The sequence below is a fragment of the Sorex fumeus genome, unplaced genomic scaffold (assembly GCF_029834395.1).
Source record: "Sorex fumeus unplaced genomic scaffold, SorFum_2.1 ptg000128l, whole genome shotgun sequence".
Taxonomy (NCBI): domain Eukaryota; kingdom Metazoa; phylum Chordata; class Mammalia; order Eulipotyphla; family Soricidae; genus Sorex; species Sorex fumeus.
The window spans coordinates 16,825,260-16,844,820 of NW_026606185.1; the positions used below are offsets into that span (position 1 = coordinate 16,825,260).

At 39.5% G+C, this 19,561-nt stretch overlaps 1 protein-coding gene across 7 annotated transcripts in view; it reads right to left on the reverse strand.

The window, feature by feature from the left end:
- The window catches only part of PTPRM (protein tyrosine phosphatase receptor type M), an 890,665-nt gene that overhangs the window by 442,861 nt on the left and 428,243 nt on the right, over nucleotides 1–19,561 (reverse strand). For all 7 annotated transcript variants that reach the window (XM_056137857.1, XM_056137858.1, XM_056137855.1 and 4 more), the window contains exons 6-7: nucleotides 9,753–9,927; nucleotides 3,986–4,279 (exon numbers count right to left, since the gene is read on the reverse strand). In XM_056137857.1, coding sequence (XP_055993832.1) covers nucleotides 3,986–4,279; nucleotides 9,753–9,927 — 469 coding nt within the window. The remainder of the gene's footprint in view (nucleotides 1–3,985; nucleotides 4,280–9,752; nucleotides 9,928–19,561) is intronic.

Here is a 19,561-nt window from a genome sequence, read left to right on the forward strand (position 1 = left end):
TGGCCCATAATATAGAATAGTAGCCCTCAGATTTTCAACTTACTAGATAAATAATCTAGGAAAATGAAACAGGACTCTCAACATCAAATTCTTTTGAAGTGAAAGGCAAACATTAAGCCAGGCTTGTTGCCATCACCTTAAGATGTGCACTGTTTTATTGTAGGGTACATTTCCCTATGCTCAGGACATGACCCACATATTCTGATTTGGGATGTGTAGTTTGTTTTTTCCACTCGGAGGTCATGTTCTCTCTTCAGCACATATTATATCTATGTCTCCACTTCATTTCCTGAATAAACTGGTTTAACTTTAAAAATAAATAAATAAAATTGAAAGGTGAAGTTAAAAAAACTTTAAGTGGCAGTTAACATTTTATTAATTGTGTGTTTCATGTAAGGTTTTGTTGTAGGCAACTTAGATGCATTAGTTGAGTAAGACCCATAACCACACTACAGGATACATATTTCTGTCAACCCTGTTTGCCCAGAGCAGGTGAGCAGGTATCCAAGGGTTATTTGTCTGGCTAGAAGAGTCAGAACTCAAATTCTGAGCAGTCTAATTGCAAAGCCTGTGAAGTGAACAATTACTGGCTTTAGCATCACTGGCATTAACATTTAATTTCAAAAGAGGATTATTTTGGTATAAAAATCCAGTCTGAAATCATAGGCGGAGATTCCATTTAAACCTATTAGTAATGAACTCACCGTTTTCCCAGTTTTGCTCATATTTTAACAAGTGGCATCACAGACCACCACTGCCCTGCATAGCAAGACAGTTAAGGAATATTTTAACAAGGGGTAATAAAAGTCAAAGTCAAATACTTTCAGATAAGGAATATAAGGTAGATCAATTGGTCACTTCATTAGAAACAGAATAACAAAGAGAATTTTTTTTTATATATTGTTCAAATCTGGCCAAATGGTCAATGACATTCTTCATAGACTCTGTGGAATGCTTATAGCCTGTCCCGGGTTATGGGATCTAAACTTGCTCTTTATCAACCATAAGTACTCACCAACATTGTAAGTAACAGTCTGGAAATTCTACCAAATGTTTTAGTACATAGTTTGTAGCACCTGTCTTTTTCCTTTTAACTCAGAATTGCTTTCTACAATTTCACACTGCTTACCACCAGCAGTAGTCAATCTTATCTCAAAGACTCAGTAGATTTTCTCAAAAGACTCAGGTCAAGAAAAGGTTAAGACTGTACTTTTTCACACACTGCAGACTCAGTGGATTTCATTTTCTTCCAAACCCAACATGTTTCCCTCTCTTATTTCTAGCTTCAATTCTCTCACCTAACACACTTATATTTTCTCAGTTTGACAAAGTTCAACTGTAGTAATAATATCAAAAGTCTTCGATGTTGGTGCCAGTGGTATGAGGAAATGGTATGAGGAAAGTTTTATATTTACGGTTTCTACTTTTGAGGCTTAATACTCTGAAATATAGGCTTGTCATGAAATTATCAATTCATAAATTATCAACTCAAATGCATTTTAATTTATTTAAGAGAAGTAACACTCTTTTATAAAATGTCCATTGCCCCTTTGAGTACTATATTTGCACATCATACAGCAGCAACAAGAAGATTTTCTGAAAACAGAATCAATGCATATATTCTATTCAGAGGAAATGCATATACTAATTGTGTGAACAGATGAAATGTGGAAGTACACAACCAAGAGAAAAGGTAAAATATATTAAAAAAAAAGAACAGACAGAACTAAAACAGAAAAAAGTAATGAGACTGAAACAGATGGTATTCCCTTTCTAGTCTAGACAATGGAATTCTAACCTATATTTGGAAAGAGAGGGCAACGCTCCAAACAGAATTCCTCAAAACAACACTGAAGTGAAATAGTAAACTTATTTCTAACAGAGCTTCTTTAAAGCTGTGGGAGGGGGATGGAACAATAGCACAGTGGGTAGGGCATTTGCCTTGCACAATGCTGACCCAAGTTCAATTCCCAGTATCCCATATGGTCTCCTGAGCACCACAGGGGTAATTCCTGAGTGCCAAGCCAGCAGTAACCCCTGTGCATCGCCGGGTGTGGCCCAAAAAGCAAAAATAAATAAATAAATAAATAAAAATAAAGCTTGGGAGGAGCCAGAATGGCTGATTGTGAAGACTGTCATTTCACACCCATTATAAGGGGATGACAGTATCTGCCCTGAGACTTCTCAAAGAATTTTTTTTTTTAATTAGCAACATATTTTTTTTAAATTCCTTTGTAAAATTATATATATACAAAGCTATTATTTTTCACTGAAACAACTGACAAAATAATATAAAAATAACTTTACAAACTAGAAATGGTATTTAAATTATTTAAAGGCAGAAAAGAGATGAATTAGAGGAGTGAAGTAAAGAAGAATGATGAAACTCCTTCTCAGAGAGATCACAGGGGTTGTGAGAATCACCTGTCCAGAAAACAGCCCTTACCCCAGAGCTTCTTCCCTGGAACTCACAGTTGTAGATTCAGGAAAAAAGCTGCAGGGTATACCCACGACTGCTCTTAAGAAAAGTATTCTTGTTCTCTTTTTTAATTAAAGTCTTTATATATATATATATATATATATATATATATATACACATATACACATCCAGAATTTTTCCTTCAGTTTTGAACTTATGGAAATTGGATACTTCAGATCATACTTGGAGTACTTTAAAAGATTAAAAAAAAACATGCTGCTAAGTATCTCCTAAGCACCATCTAACAAATAGATTACCTCTGTAAAAATTTATGGAATCTGCTCATTAAATCCACAATTAAGTTTAAATTCACTTAAACGATGCAAGGGCTCACAGGTATCTCAATATATTATTCCCATACTTCCAAACTTAAGGTTAGTCATACAGAAATAACATTGTAACTCTAATAAAAACTTTCTTCAGGTTTTGGTTTTATAAGATGCCGTATTTCTCTCCCCATCAGCCCTACTTTTATTTAAGTGCAGAATGATTCAGCACGGTCAATTAGAAATAATCTAAGACCTTAAAGACCACACTCTGCTCACAAATCACCTTTGCTTATTTTACAAACAGTTCCCACGTCATTGGTAACCAGTTCCCTCATTAAATTTCCACCAATGAAAGTAAAGTTTAAAAGTTATCTCTTAGACTGAAAGGAAGCTATTATTATTCTAAAGCCCCTCCAGGGTACTAGCACATTAAGCAGCAAATAATAAAAAGAAGGGACTAGGTAAGAAGATTGACCTATGAAGAGTCATCTTTAGAGGAGATAACTTCTGTCAGCTCAAGGAAGGACTGCATACACCTTGGACGCTTCTGAGAGAAAGGAGTGAATTAATAATACAGGAAGGGGTTTGAGAAATAGCACGGTGGTTAAGGTGGTCAGCCTTGCACATGGATCACCCAGGTTTTTTTATACCAAGAAATACATAGTCCCCTGAGCACTGCCAGAGGTCACTTCTGAGCAAAGAGCCAACTGAACATCATTGGGTGAGACTCCCAAACAAAATAAAATAAAAAAGAAAAAAGGAACAAGACAGGGAAGTCGGGTACAGAGGTAGAGCTAAATATCCAAACCACAGACTCAACAGCACTGAAATCAAGAGACCCAAACTTTAACAACCAAACACAGAAAGCTATGGGTGGGGATATGGGAGGGAAACTGGGAACATTATGGAGGGGAGGGAAGTTGACACTGGGGATAGGATCAGTGCTGCAATACTGCATGTCTCAAATATGAATAGCTTTGTAAATCACAGTGATTTAACTAAAAAAAAAATGAAAAAATAAAGAATAAAGGTAAAAGAGGAAGTGTAGACCATCCAACATTTTTTAATTCTTAAGAGGCTAAAGTCCACACACTGTCATGCTGAAGGTCACAGGGAAAGGTATTTCTTCATGTCTGCCAAGGATCTGATAGAATCTGTTAGCAATTTGATAAACACCAGTGCTGTAGATCAGTACCCTGAAAACCAGGGGCGTAAGTCCCGGATTTCTCATACTCACCAGCACATTTTGTTCTAGTCCTGAGAGCAGGCCCAGGAGAGCCTGTGCCACCTTCCCCTGGCCTGGTGAGCAGTACACTGATCTCATACTCTGTGTCCGGGTCCAGGTGCCCAATTTTGTAACTTGTGGAATCCACTGGTTGCCGGTCATTCCAGCTCCCACTTGCTGTGCAGTACTCCACCTCTCGGGCCACAATGGGCCCATCCCCATTGATGGAGTTGGCATTGAGTTGTATCCAGAGGTAGGTTGCTCCCACAGAGGCAAGCTGAGGTGGGGCAATTGGGACGGGAGGTTCTGAAAGGCAAACCAGAGGCATCTCTCAGACACTTTGGTCTTTGGTTTTAAAAGTACTGAATATATATAAAGCCATGAAAACAAAGAAGACATTTACATGTTCAGAATGAACTGATAAGAAGGGTGTAAGTTAAATAAGAAAAAGCAGGAAAAGAGTTTCACAGTGCTCACATTTACGGTCTGATATACTAAACTTATGCTCCCCTTCTCATTAGCCCATCAACTCCAATGTTTATAAAATAAATATTTTAACAATTGTGACACAAACCATCTTGTAAAACACAAGGTGGTTCAACTGGTGTGTCTCTCAATTTGCTTTAGGACAACCCAACTTCTTAGGCTACATGGACATTAATTAGAGAAATTCCCTCCCCCCACCAACTATAACTTCTTAAATCTCTCTCAAGTGGTATTATTTAAGCTCTAGGAGGCACTCCACCATCAACCTCCTTACTGAGAGTGTCCGTGAAATTATCAGAGGTGCTAGTTATCCATATTATTAAATTCAGTTCCCTTATATTTATATTCCAAAGATATCATCATGGGCAAAATGATAGTTTATCTCATCATAAACACATTTCCAGGATGACTCGTTCCCCCCAAAACAATCACAATGCACTCATTCAGCTACAGGAGAATGGAGCAGTATAGATAATAAAGGCCACCACAGCTGCTGTCCAGGGAACTTCCAGTAATGAGTCTTATTAAAGCAGCGGGCTGAATGAGACGCTCTGAAGCAAAGCACATGCCATACCCAACTTGATAAAACTCTATGCAATCAAGAGCAAACATGCTTTACAACTCAAAAAAGTTTTCCTTATTGTTCAATTTCTAACTTGTGGAATCCACTGGTTGCCGGTCATTCCAGCTCCCACTTGCTGTGCAGTACTCCACCTCTCGGGCCACAATGGGTCCGTCCCCATTTGTTCTAGTTCTGAGAGCAGGCCCAGAAGAGCCTGTGCCACCTTCCCCTGGCCTGGTGAGCAGCACACTGATCTCATACTCTGTGTCCAGGTCCAGGTGCCCAATTTTGTAACTTGTGGAATCCACTGCACAGCAATGGAGACATTACTGGGTCCGCTCGTGCAAATCGAGGAACCGCGGGAGGACCTTGCAGTGCTATCGCAATGGGAATCCCAACGTTCTTCAGAGTGTGACTTTTGGCGTCCAGGGTTCCATCCCCAATCCCTCCACCAGTGTTTCTGGACTGACAATTTTTTTCCAGATCATGTCTGAGAAGGGTAAGATGGAGAGAGATTTGTTTTCAATCATACGCCCAATAGATCAGTTCCTGTGAATGGCTCTCCAGGCAACAAGTGAAGGTGTTCTGTGATAAGCCAATGTCACTCTGAGTGGCAACATTCACATAGTAGGAAAGCAAACAACTATATGAAATCACATTGCCTCTTAATGATTCTCTATCTGAAAAAACATAAACTCTAGTAATATTTTTCAAGAATACTTCCAAAAATGGTTTGGCCTTTGGAGGGTGTTTTTGATTGGAACTCCACATTTAGCACAGACAAATGGCTGGTACAGAGTCTGCTCTGATTTTCACTGTCTTCATGCTTATATACTACAGCAGACAGAGTCAACTGATCCTAGTCATGTTTTGTTCTAAGTGGGACCTGAGGCCCTAGTATGATCTTCCCTTGGCCTCCGATAGGATATCAGCGGATCCCTAAGAGGAGTAGGAAACTCAGTCTCTGTTTCTATTTAGATTCAACATGCAATTCATGCTGACTTTTTAAAAGAGCTGGGGAAATCCCATTAGGGAGAGTCAAATAAGGCACAAAAGAATTAATTTTTATTTCAGGGTAAAACTGTGAATTTGCAAGTTCATATTATCAACTACAACTTTGAGTTAGCTGTTTATTTCTTTAAAGCATTGTGACTAGACTCATAATGATCCAACATCAATTTATATCATTAGATGATTTCTTGAAGCAGACCAGGAAATGGCCCTTTTAGAGTACGTCCTACAGCATTTTTGTAGCCAGTATGAAAGAGCAGTTAATTACTTGGAAGCTGCAAATGCTACTAAGGGGTGCTAAACTGCCACTCAAAATATAAATCAGGAGCAAGCTACGAAGGCCACACAAATTCATTTAGGATATTGTTACCAATTGTCGTAAAACACATAGGACTTTGATTCTTGGTTGTCTTGAATATTTGCTCTATTCATTTCCCATTAATAAAAGTATCAAAATGTTAAATCAAATGGAAATTCAGCTATAACTGGAAATAATTTGAGGCAGACATTCAAAAAGACTATTTGATTTGCTGGAAAATTTGGCAGAAGTCAATATTTAAATGTTGAATAAATTTTTCCAAAATGAAGGAAGAGCAGAGGCATCCAATCTATGCTAAGTGAGAAAAAGCAGTTTAAAAAATTTAATGCCAGTGAAAGTCAGATGACACTATAAAAGTAATTCTATGTTAAGCCAGCAGTAGGGATTTATATAGCTACCCGCAACATATTAGATATGCCAAACATAGTAACAATTGTCACAATGGAGACATTACTGGGCCCACTCGAGCAAATCGATGAAAAATGGGAAAACAGTGAGAGTGACAGTGACTAATATAGAGACACACAAATACATGGACACACACACACATATACCACACACATAATTGGTATCCATATGTAAATATAGATGTATAGTTATATCAGGTAAACATGATATCAATATTATATTTATGCATATATAAGTGCATGTGGAGATTACATACATCATTTTTATATCCTTGATTACCAAGAGCAGTGTTAAGGATGAATAAGATAAGAATGACAGCTGAGCCAAACAAATAACCCAATCTTTACAGTGGCAGGAGAGTGGAGGACATGGGCTCAGAAAACTGTATGGCTTGAGGAATGTGATGACTTGGGGTCAGGGAATTGAAGCAAAGAGCTGAGGCCTTTTGGTTGACTATCTGGTGCACCAAGCTGGGTATAGTCCCTGAACACTGAATGGTGAGGCCAGAAAAAAATCTGAACTTTAAAAACTTTTGGCTTTTTGTCACCATTTGTGACAGAGATAAAAAAGATGCCTAGACAATTTTCATTAGGAAAATGTGCTGCAGAACTAAGGAATCAACCAACAAAAGGGCATATGTTTGTTCTGACAACCTAGAAATTTCTGATGTACTTATAACTTCCAACAGATCAGTTTTTCCACAGCAGTGATTTCCAGAGACATTATTAGATTAGATCACACTGATCACAAAGCATGATAGCTCTAGAGCACAGGCACTAATGGATCTCAGGGACACATGGTAGCAAGTGTAAGTGAAAAAAACTGAATCAAGATGAAATCGAGCATTAATAACATTGATAAAGAACTCAGCCATTGGAGCTGCCAAACAGCTCTCCTGAGTTTACTGACAAATGGTCTCCAGCAAGCATTGCTTCTTCACTCCTAGAGAGCCTTCCACAGAGCTGCTAAAAAAATGTGAAGGCTTTAGTTTTTTATACGTATTGTTTGTATGTGTGTGTACATGTGTGTGTGTGCATGTGTGTGTCATATATATACACATATATACATTAAATCTAAAGGCAGCAGACTAATTCAAAGATGGACTATAAATAGAAAGGCATAAGAATCTTATGTGGAAAAACGTATTATTCTAGGAGATATTTTGGTATGTGCATTTGATCCCTGGTCCCCTAAGCACCACCAGGAGTGATCCCTAAGTACAGAGCCAAAAGTAAGCCCTGAGCACTGCCAGGTGTGGACTCAAATCCCTAAACCAAAATATGAGAGAGAGAGAGAGAGAGAGAGAGAGAGAGAGAGAGAGAGAGAGAGAGAGAGAGAGAGAAGAGAGAATTGGGGGGGAGTTATCTTTGCAAATGAACACACTTTTACCTGGATTCACCAACACATAATTTCTCTTGTAAAGTAGAAGTGACTAATAGAGGCAGAAATGATGACTCAAAAAAAGAGAATCTTAATGCACTAGAAATTTTATAACAGAGAATATTTCCCTAGAGAAAGTCTGATTCAATATGGGTATGAAAAGAGGGAGAGGGGAGAGGAGTATACATGGGTGGATGATATATATATATATATATATATATATATATAGTATGGCCCTCCCGTTGATCGTCGATTTGCTCGAGCGGGCCCAGTAACGTCTCCATTGGAGACTTTGTTGTTACTGTGTCTGGCATATCGAATACTCTCGGTAGCTTGCTGGGCTCTCCGAGAGGGGCGGAGGAATCGAACTCGGGTCGGCCATGTTGGCCGCTTGTAAGGCGAACGCCCTACCCGCTTTGCTATCGCTCCAGCATATATATATATATATATATATATTGAAAAATGTTACTGTTCAAAATTTCCAAATGAACCACTAATGGTCTGAAGTAGAAAGTAAGAATTAGTCACTCCTCTTTTCTATTACACACTTGCCTCATCTTGGGAATAGCTGTTCACAATCAAAATATACATACACAACTCTAAGTGCCATTCATATATTATGTCATTGAATCTGACTCTCCTGATAGCCCACTATGTAGACAACATTAGTATATGATCCTTAGCAGTATATAACAGTAAATAACACTATTTTGTATGTGAGGAAATAGAAGCAAGGGGAGGGTAAGCCAATGGCAATGTTCTGGGCTTGGTGTTGAATATGCAGTCTTTCCAACTGGCTGCAGAGAAATCTGCTGACCTAGGTAAGAGCTCATCTAAAAGGGACCACACTTATGTTTTTTTAAATAAATGCACATAAGTTATTAAAAATTATTCTTTTCTAAGAAAAAAGAGCAATGACATGTCACAGATACCTATAAATACTCTGTGAACATTGAAAAAAAAACCAAATTTTTCTGCCTAGGACTATGAATGGTCTTAGCAATTTAATACTATAAACTCCTCAACCACAAATGAAACATTAAGCCAACTAAAGTAAACTTATTTTTCCTCTCTTTTTTACCTTATCACCCACCTTGATTATAATGACTCAATTTTTCAGTCATGCAAAATCTAGTAGTAAACCTAACTGCAACATTATGAATGTTAACTCAGTATTATCAATATAGTTTGTGTGATATGACTGAGCATTTTTATACTGACACTGCTTCTTTTTATTAGCCACCTCGCTATCATAAACACGCTGGATAGTGAATATTTGCATTTTAAGTGATTTCCTATCAGTAAAAAATTTTCCTTTCCTAAAAATATTTATAGTTTGTAATCACTGTATACAGATTTGGCAGAAGAACTTGCCAACAGCACATTCACTGATTTGTGTGCAACTAAACCAACATAAATAAAATACATTTTTCAAAAATATTGCTCATGTGCAAAATTTAATCTTAAAATGCAATCCATCAATATAGCCTGTCACCAACTGCTGTTTGGAAACAGATGAGGACACATTTGAGCTATAAGCAAATAATGAACTCACAACATCTAACATGTCTATTTCAACAGAGTACATAGAATCATAAAAATACACTAAATACCTTTAACTACCAACTCTGCATAGTTTGATATTCCAACACCTCCTTCAGTGCAAATCATACAGCGGTATTTTCCAGCATCTCGTTTGGTGGTATTGACAACATTAAATGAAGCTATGAACCTTCGAGAATTTGTCACCTTGATTTCCTTCAGAGGAGCATCTCGTACATCAATACCCTGTATCAATGGGGGTAGGGAGAAGAAAAAGATATAATATTAACAGTTACATCAAAATAGTTGGAAACCTGAAAGCATGTTAAACATAATACCTTGCATGCATGTCTTTGTGTGGTTGCTTATTTGTTTAGGCAGTTGTTTCACTAGAACAGCTGGCCAGGAAACAAATTCTGTCAAGATCAACACTTTCAAGTTTAAGTTATACCAGATTAAATGGACAGATTAATTATTTTAAATAAACTGAACAGGCAGAGAAAAAGCATGTGGGGAAATTATTTATTTTGCTGCCAAACTATTAATATTTGATCCTTACATTATATTGCTTTTATGCTTTATTAAAAACAATTAAATCACACACTATCATATTACTGACTTCATTTTATAAATTTTAAAAATTCATCAAACAATGTATTAAAACCATAAGTAGGTAATTGCAGATTCCTTGTTGAACAGATTGAAAGAACAAGTCCAAGTTTTCTGATAATAATCCTAGTTTTTTTTTAAAGCAAAAATTGATGCTTAACTATTACCTGCACTTAAATATCATACTCTATAATCTCAGAATCACATAAAGTACGTCCCATCATCGGGAAAGTTTTGTATTTTATTATCCCAACTACATTGTATTTAGTATTTAAAAACATTTGGAAATCCATTTTGTTTCCTGTATTAAATCTTCAAAACAAGGGTGCAAATTTCAATTGTACAACTTAAAAATATATCCAAAAAAGGGTTATATTTAACTTGTAAGTATGGAGTAAAAAACAATGGCCAAAGTTCTTGCTAATACATGATGGCAAGCATTATATTTATATAGTAACCATTTGTCAAGTGTCACCATGTACAGGGTTAAGAAACTAAGCTTTCAATCATACATAATTTTTTAAAAATTATGGTTTCTGTGTTCAAAAGGTTTCAATTAATGGGGAGGAATGGCTTGAAATAAATCCATAATCATAACAATGGCAATGTGGTAAAGGAATAGAATCCATGTAAACAACTTTAGATATGAGCATCATGATGCCTAGTTTGAGAAAGAGGTATTTAAGTTGAGATTAGAAGGGTCAGCAGGACCTAACTAGGCAAAGAGGGAGAAAAGGGTAAAGGAAGAACATTCCAATCAGAGAAACACCTTAGGAATGCCAAGGTGGTTATAAAGAGGCAAAGGATCTTAACAAAGACAAGACATTCAGCAGAACTTGGAGACAAACAGACACCTGTCTACACAAGGACTTGCACAATCTATCAGAATGTTTGTATTTCTAGGTATGAAAATGTCAGAATGAAAAGCAATAAAAAATCACCTATGTTTGCAATTTACACTATGCACAAGGGTTTTTTGTTTGTTTGTCTTTAAAGGCTTTTATCTGTAATATTTCCTTTGGCTGCAAGTTCTAACAAACATGGGTTTGGGAATTAGAGCGACCAGGGTGTCAAACCTAAATTCAAAGTGATTTACTGTCTTTGATCTTCCATTTTCGAATCCATAATGAGGAGAGGCTAGAGCTCACTTTCACAGACTTCATGAGAATAAAATATAAATGCAAGGTGCACGTGATTGGCACCTCCTGTCTTCACCAGTATTCTTGATGAACTGAGTGATGAGTTCAAGGAGAAAGGCAGGCAGGCTGTCAATATACTACCTTTTATTACTGATGAACCTGATGCTGCAGAATATGGCTGATGTGCAGTAACAATGGGCTTGCTCAGACTGAAGTACACAGAATTAAACAGACTCACCCACCCAGCCACAGGCTACACTAGAAAACCACAAAATCTTCCCAGATGTTGGGTGCTGTTATAAAACTCACAGGATAGAGGAACAGGGTTCCCAAAGGGAGCTACTCCTAAAGAAGGGGCTGGGCTCTGCATGATCAGAGCTTCCTTCCCAGACAGCTCCTGCTTGGATAGAAAAAAAAAAAAGAGAGAGAGAAATCAGGAGTGCTGCACTACTAGATTTCCTGCCACCGGCAAGGAAACATCAGGAGTGGGAAAGAAGAGTTCCACTGATGTCATCTGCAGAGCTATCAGACAAAATAGTCTTATATAGAGCTTTTAAAATGCATTAATAAAAATATAAAGTTCCATATATCTTCTTTGCCTGTGTCTTTTCTAAAAGAAAACAGTTTTATCTGGGTTTTATAGAAGCACCAAAAAGTTGGAAAAATACAGAAAAATCAATTTATTATTATGAATAAATATAACAGGAAGAAGCATTTTCCCTGTATTTCATAATTTAAAGTCTCTCATCCCCTTCCCCCAGATAAATACAAATTTATTCAATTTTAGGAGTAAATTTAGACCTACTTTATTATAAAACTATTTGTATTTTTTCAAATTGAAACTTAAAATTCTTGTTTGCTAGTTTCTGATGAAAATAACTAAATCCAAAAGAAAGGCAGGCTTCATATTTATATTTGATTGTTAAAATAACTACATATTTATTAATTATGGCATACATTTTATAAGAATATAAGGCCAAAGAAATAGTACAGGAATTAAACCTCAAACCCTGTAGTAAAATAATTCATAGTAACACCGTAATATTTTCCTAATTAAATAAATCCATCTCTATTGGCTATTGTATATGCCAAATATATGTCTATTCAAAATAAGTTAAAGTATTTATCTTTCACAAATATTCAAGAGTTTATTGAGGAGTTTAAGAAAAACAACAATTTGGACTTCTACATATGATGGGAGAAAATACTACTGTCTTTATGATACATATTTATCCTTTTAAAATAACACCTTCAAATTAGCGAGTTTGCATAATTATGATGCTATAAAAATCCCAAGTACTTAATCACACAGAAATAAATACTTAATATATACCAAACACTCACTCCTGGGAGAGAACAAGACAGAGTCTCCTACCCTATGCCTGACTGTCTCCACCAGGGCCCAACAGCTGAAGACCACCGAGGCCCAGCCAAGGCCTTGCTGAGAGCACTCTCCACACACTTGGATGAGCCTCACGCATAAAAGAACTGACAGAGGAACCCAGGTGTGTGGGACCCGGGGCTGAGATCTCCAAGCCTGTACAGTTTGGGACTGGACCTGCCAGTAACTAGACAGTTACACCCACCAACTGCCGTGTAACTCCAACAATGGCCAGGATCCAGAGATCATCACACTCAGCTCCTGGAAGTCGACATCTTATCATCTCATTCCTAATTCGGTCAAACTGGCAGGCTACCAAATGTAACATGCCCACACGGCAGAGTCTGGCAAACTCCCCGTGGTATACCCAATATGCCAAATACCAGTAACAATGATGGGTCTCATTCTCCTAATCCTGAAAAAGCCTTGAATATGGCACTTAAAAAAAAAAATCTCAGGGCTAGGACGAAGAAGACGTTACTGGCACCTGCTCGAGGCAATCGACGAACAACAGGGTGGTCTTGATCGTGATCGTGATATACCAAACCATACATGTTGTTCAAATCTGCAGATTATTTTACATTAAATCACTCACATGTAAATGAATACAAGTATTCATTCAATTAATGGAACAAAGTATTTTTATGAGTCATGCATACTATCACATACCATAGCAATGTTAAAAGAACAGAGTCAAAATAAAAGAACTTTCCTAAAGAATGGAGAGTTTGGTTATAAAAAAAAGACAAGTAGGGCAATAATTAGAATATAGAGCAAATCACTGCATAATATAGTAGATGCACAACACAGCAAAGAGTGTAATAATAAACTTCTAGGAACACTATTAGAGCCCATGTTTGATGATGCACAGGAAATTTACAGGCATTAAAGATGAGGATGTGTCACGCTTTGCGGCCGCGTGACACATTATAAGACACTAAATACCCATCTTCCAGAATTGCCATACCATATTTGATAGGGTTCAAATATGGGAACACCTACAAGGGCGATTAGTGGTCGCCCCAAAAGCCTCTATTCCTCTTGGAAAGCCTGGCAAGCTACCGAGAGTATTCCGCCCGCACGGCAGAGACTCGCAAGCTATCCATTGTGTATTCGATATGCCAAAACCAGTAATTACAATGGGTCTTATTACCCTTGGGCTGGAGCGAAAGCACAGCGGTAGGGCATTTGCCTTGCATGCAGCCAATATGGCTGACCCGAGTTCGATTCCTCCGCCCCTCTCGGAGAGCCCGGTAAGCTACCGAGAGTATCTTGCCTGCACGGCAGAGCCTGGCAAGCTACCTGTGATGTATTCAATATGCCAAACACATTTACAACAAGTCTCACAATGGAGATGTTACTGGGCCCGCTCGAGCAAATCGATGAACAACGGGAGGACTGTGACCGTGACTGTGACTCATTCCCCTGACCCAGAATGGCACCAATATGGCAGCATTGAGAAGGATGAGAAAGGAGAGGCCGATAAAATCTCAAGGCCGAACTAGGCTGCCACAACGAAGGAAGACAAAAATGATCGTCTGTACTTTCAATGCACGTACGCTAGCATCAGATGCATCCATGGTGTTACAAGCGTGAATGATCAAGTACAACATCATTGGTCTGACTGAGACAAGAAGGCAACAATCTCATCACGCTGTTTTCGACACTGGAGAAGAATTTTTCCTGGAACATGTGATAAAAAAGGTGTCGGAGGCGTGGGTGTCCTTGTCAACACCATGAGCATTAGCCATGAGCATTGATTCATTCAAATGCCTAACAACCCGAATTGGACATTTACATTTGAATAGATGTGGCTCACTGCCAGCAGTTTCTATCTTAGTTGTCTACGCACCAACATCCAATTATGATGAAGGAGAAATTGAGAAGTTCTATATGGAGCTGGAGAAGTTCTATAAAGAAGACCACACCTTCTACAAGAACATTGTGGGTGATTTTAATGCCAAGATAGGACCGAGAAGATCAGCTGAAGAACTTCACATCGGGACCCATGGCCTAGAATGGAACGAACAGGGTGAGAGACTGTTCAACATGAGAAGGATGAGAAAGGAGAGGCCGAGTTCATCATGTTGACCAAGACCATCCATGGTAACTCAAAATTCCAGAAGGCCGAATCTAAACGTTGGACATGGGAGTCTCTCGGTGGACGATTCCACAACGAAATAGACCACATCATAGTCAATCGTCGGTTTTGCCTGACTGATGTCACTGTTGTCCCAAAATTCCAAACGGTATCGGACCACCGTCTCCTTCGTGCAAAATTCTACTTCACAGAGCAGGGAGAAAGGGGTGCAAAGTTTTAAAAAGAGAACACCCAGAACGACCACCAACTGGGAGCTCTTTGGCACTATGCCCGCAACATGGGAAGATGCCATTGTTGACAACATTGACGAGGAATACAATTGACTGGTTCAGCACCTCCATGATTGTGCGAGGAACGCCAAGAGAGAGATAGCCACAAAAAAATGCCTGTCTTCAAAAACTCTTGAGCTGATTCGCCAACGTGGTTTGGCACATGCCTCAGGCAACCGCAAGCTAACGTCCGAGCTCGCAAAGCAGTGCAGAGATGCGATCAAGGAAGACCTCAAAGAGAGAAGAGCAGAAGTGCTGGTAGATGCGGCAGAAGCCGGGAAAAGTATTCTTAATGCCCGCCTGTCCTCTGCCAACTACAAGACCAAGATGACTGCCCTCTGATGTCCTGATGGATCTATCATATCTTCCAGAACGGCAATGGAGAAGATTATCCATGACTTCTACTCAAATCTCTATGATAGTCATGTCAACCTGCCAACATACCAAATTCCACAGGATGGATATGTCGTTCCCAATGTTCTCCCTTCCGAAATCCAACACGCCATTTCGTCAGTAAAGAAATGAACAGCACCCGGCCCAGACAAGGTCAGACCTGAACACCTGAAGAACCTGCCGTCAGTATTAAATCAATACGCTGGCTCGGCTCCTCACACGCTACCTGTCTGAATGCAAGGTTCCATCCCAATGGAAAACTAGCAGGACTGTAATACTGTAGAAAAAGGGAGACATTCATGACATTGGCAACTATCGCCCAATCTGTCTATTGTCTGTCATCTACAAGTTGTTCACTCAAGTCATCCTGAATAGGATTGGCAGAACACTAGATTAAGAACAACTATGAGAACAAGCTGGGTTCCGCAAAGGATTCAGCACCATCAACCATATCCACACGATAACGAAGTTCATTGAGGTTTCTCGGGAGTTCAAGATGCCACTCTGTCTGATGTTCATTGATTTAAAGAAGGCCTTTGATTCTGTTGAGACGGAAGCGGTCATTGAAGCTCTAGCCAATCAAGGCATTCAAACTCAATACATCAGGATCCTCCGTGAGCTGTATTGCGGATTCACTACCAGGATCTCACCATTCTACAAAGAAGTAACCATTGATGTCAAGAGAGGGGTTCGGCAGGGTGATACCATTCATTCATTCATTCATCATCCTGTTAATCGTCGATTACCTCGAGCAGGCCCCAGTAACGTCTCTTTCATCCTAGCCCTGAGATTATATTCAAGGCTTTTTAGGAGAATGAGACCCATCATTGTTACTGGTATTTGGCATATTTGGTGCACCACGGGGAGTTTGCCAGACTCTGCCCTGTGGGCAGGCTATATTCGATAGCCTGCAAGTTTGTCCAGATGTTCTGATAAGATGTCGCGGCCGCGCGGTTCCGGGAGCTGCATTTTGTAGTCTCTGAGTCTTGGCCGCTGATGGGATTACACGGCGCCAGGGGGCCAGGTGGTGGGTGTGACCCCCGCCTACTGGAATTTGGAGAATCTGGGTGGAGGATGCTCGACTCCAATTCGAGTAGGCTTGGAGGTCTTGGCCCCGGAACCCGCGTGGCTTTGTCCCTCTGCCAGTACCTTCATGTGTGCGGAGAGTGGTCTCAGCATGGTGGTGGCTGGTCCTGGAGGTCTTCGGATCCTCCAAATTCCAATAGGCGGGGGTCACACCCACCACCTGGCCCCCTGGCGCCGTGTAATCCCATCAGCGGCCAAGACTCAGAGACTACAAAATGCAGCTCCCGGACGAGACCAGTGCAGTCAGTCTCCTGCCCCTGCACCTGGCTGTTCCTCACCGGGGTCCCTTGGAGGGGAGCGGGTTGAGCTTTCCTCCCCACCCCGACCAGGGCTCCGGCAGCCGAAGGGTGATACCATTTCACCGAAATTCTTCAGTTTCACCCTCGAGAACATCATGCGATGACTGGAACGGGAAGGAATGGGAATGAAGATAGATGGTCAGCAACTACACCACCTCCGCTTTGCTGATGACATTGTTTTAATAACACCAAACATTAGCCAAACGGCACAAATGCTGGCCGACTTTGACCATGAGTGTGGAAAAGTCAGATTACAGCTGAATCTTACGAAGACAATGTTTATGAGAAACAGCCTCGTTCCTGATGCCCCATTCGCTCTCAATGGAACGACCATCTCCGAATGCAACAACTATGTGTACCTAGGTCGAGAAGTCAACATGACAAATGACCTGGCACCTAAGCTGCGCAGGAGGAAAAGAGCGGGTTGGAACGCCTTCCAGAGCATTTAAGAAATAGCTAAAAGGACGAAGAACCTCCAGCTCTGGGCACATCTCTTTGATTCCACTGTTCTTCCTGCATTAACATATGCCTCAGAGACCTGGGCCCTATACAAACAGGATGAGAACGCTATTCAGGTCTCCCAAAGAGGAATTGAAAGAGCTATGCTAGAATATCACGTTTCACTCAAATGAGAGAAAGAATCCGGAGTTCTGACCTCCGTCGACGATCAAGAATCAGGGATGCTGTCTCGTTTGCCAAGGCATCAAAAATCAGATGGGCTGGTCACGTAATGAGATTTAGAGACGACCGCTGGACTAGAGCTGTTACTGACTGGATTCCATGGGATGTCAAAAGACCATATGGCTGCCAACCTACCAGATGGTCAGACTTCTTCGTCAAGATCATGAACGATCGGTTTGAGGTTCTTTATGTTCCTAGAACGAACAGACGCCACTGGGCTACACTAGCATGTGACAGGGACAAATGAAGACGTTACTGGCACCCGCTGGAGCAAAGATGAGGAATGAACTTTGTTTATAAAATGGTCAAAGGCCTTAGACAATTCTCCAAAGAAGAAAGACAATATCCAATGAGCCCGATAGCACAGTGATAGGGCATTTGCGTTGCACGTGGCCAACTCAGCCAACCTGGGTTTGATACCTCCACCCCTCTTGGAAAGCCCAGCAAGCTACTGATAGTATCCGCCTGCATGGCAGAACCTGGTAAGCTCCTCGTGGTGTATTCAATATGGGAAAAAACAGTAACAAGTCTAACAATGGAGGTGGTACTTGTACCCACTCAAGCAAATCAATGAACAATGGGAGGACAGTGCTACCAGTGCTACCAGTCAGCAGAAAATGCAAATCAATATCACAATTAGACACCTTTTTGTATCCAGCAAGACAATTATTATTTTAAAAAGAAATACAATTAGTCTTTTTAAGGATGAAGAAAAATTCAAAACTTTCGATGCACCATTGATCAGAATCTAAAATACAGCAGCCATTGTGGAAACACTTTGGCATTTCCTTGAAAACTAAACATAGACTTAATATATTACTCAGCAATTTCCTAGATAGAATACTCCAAACCTAAAAGCACAGACTTAGACATAAATGCCTATAACAACATTCATAGCAGCATCATTCACAACAGCCAAAAAGTGGGCAACTACTGAAATATTCCTTGATGAATAAATCAATAAACAAAATGTGATCTTTGTACAACGGAATGTAGTTTAGCCTTTGCAAGAAAGAAAATTCTCATACATGTTATAAAATTATCAATAAACTTTGAAGACATTACACAGTGAAATAGTTTCGTAACAAAAAGGCATGTATTATAAAATTCCACACAGACGAAGAGTCAGAAATAGACATATTTCATAAGGACAGACAGCATTTAACTGTGACCTGAGTCTTTCTCCCCACAGTAGGTGGGGAGAAATAGATTAAATGGGAGTTACTGCTTATTGGTTTCCTTTTCAGGTAATAGTATAGTTCTGGAAATAGTGGTAATGGTTACATAAAACTGTGAATATATTTCATACACTGAATTGTACATTAAATGATAGAATGGCAAGCTTCACAGTATATCTCTACCAATTTCGTGTGTGTGTATGTGTGCATGTGTGTGTGTGCTTGTGTGTGTGTATGTGTGTGTGTGTGTTGCCAGGATTTGAACCAAAGCTTTCACATATGCAAGGGAAATGTTGTATCACTGAGCTACACGCCTGGACCCATAAAAGGTATATTTTAAAACAATTTTCTTAACTGCAACTCAAGAATAAACACTGATGTATGCATCTACATTGAAGACGTCATTAAAATATTCAATATTCAACAGGAGAACTGTTTAGTAAGATCAATGAATAAAGAAATGAGGGACACAGGAAGCTGTGATATGTTTAAACAGGGAAAGAAGTCTGGCAAGCATGGGGAAAAGATCTATTACAGTCAGGTCGGATGAGTGCTCAGGACTTACTTATTCCTGACTCTATCTATGCTCAGGGATCACTCCTGGAATTACTCAAAACAGGACCATACTTGGTGCCAAGAACTGAACCTGGATTTAGTTTTACAAAGCAAGTGCCTGACCTGTTGGCTCCCACATTTTATTAAGTGACTAATTCCTTTATTAATATAAATAAAATTCACCTTTTT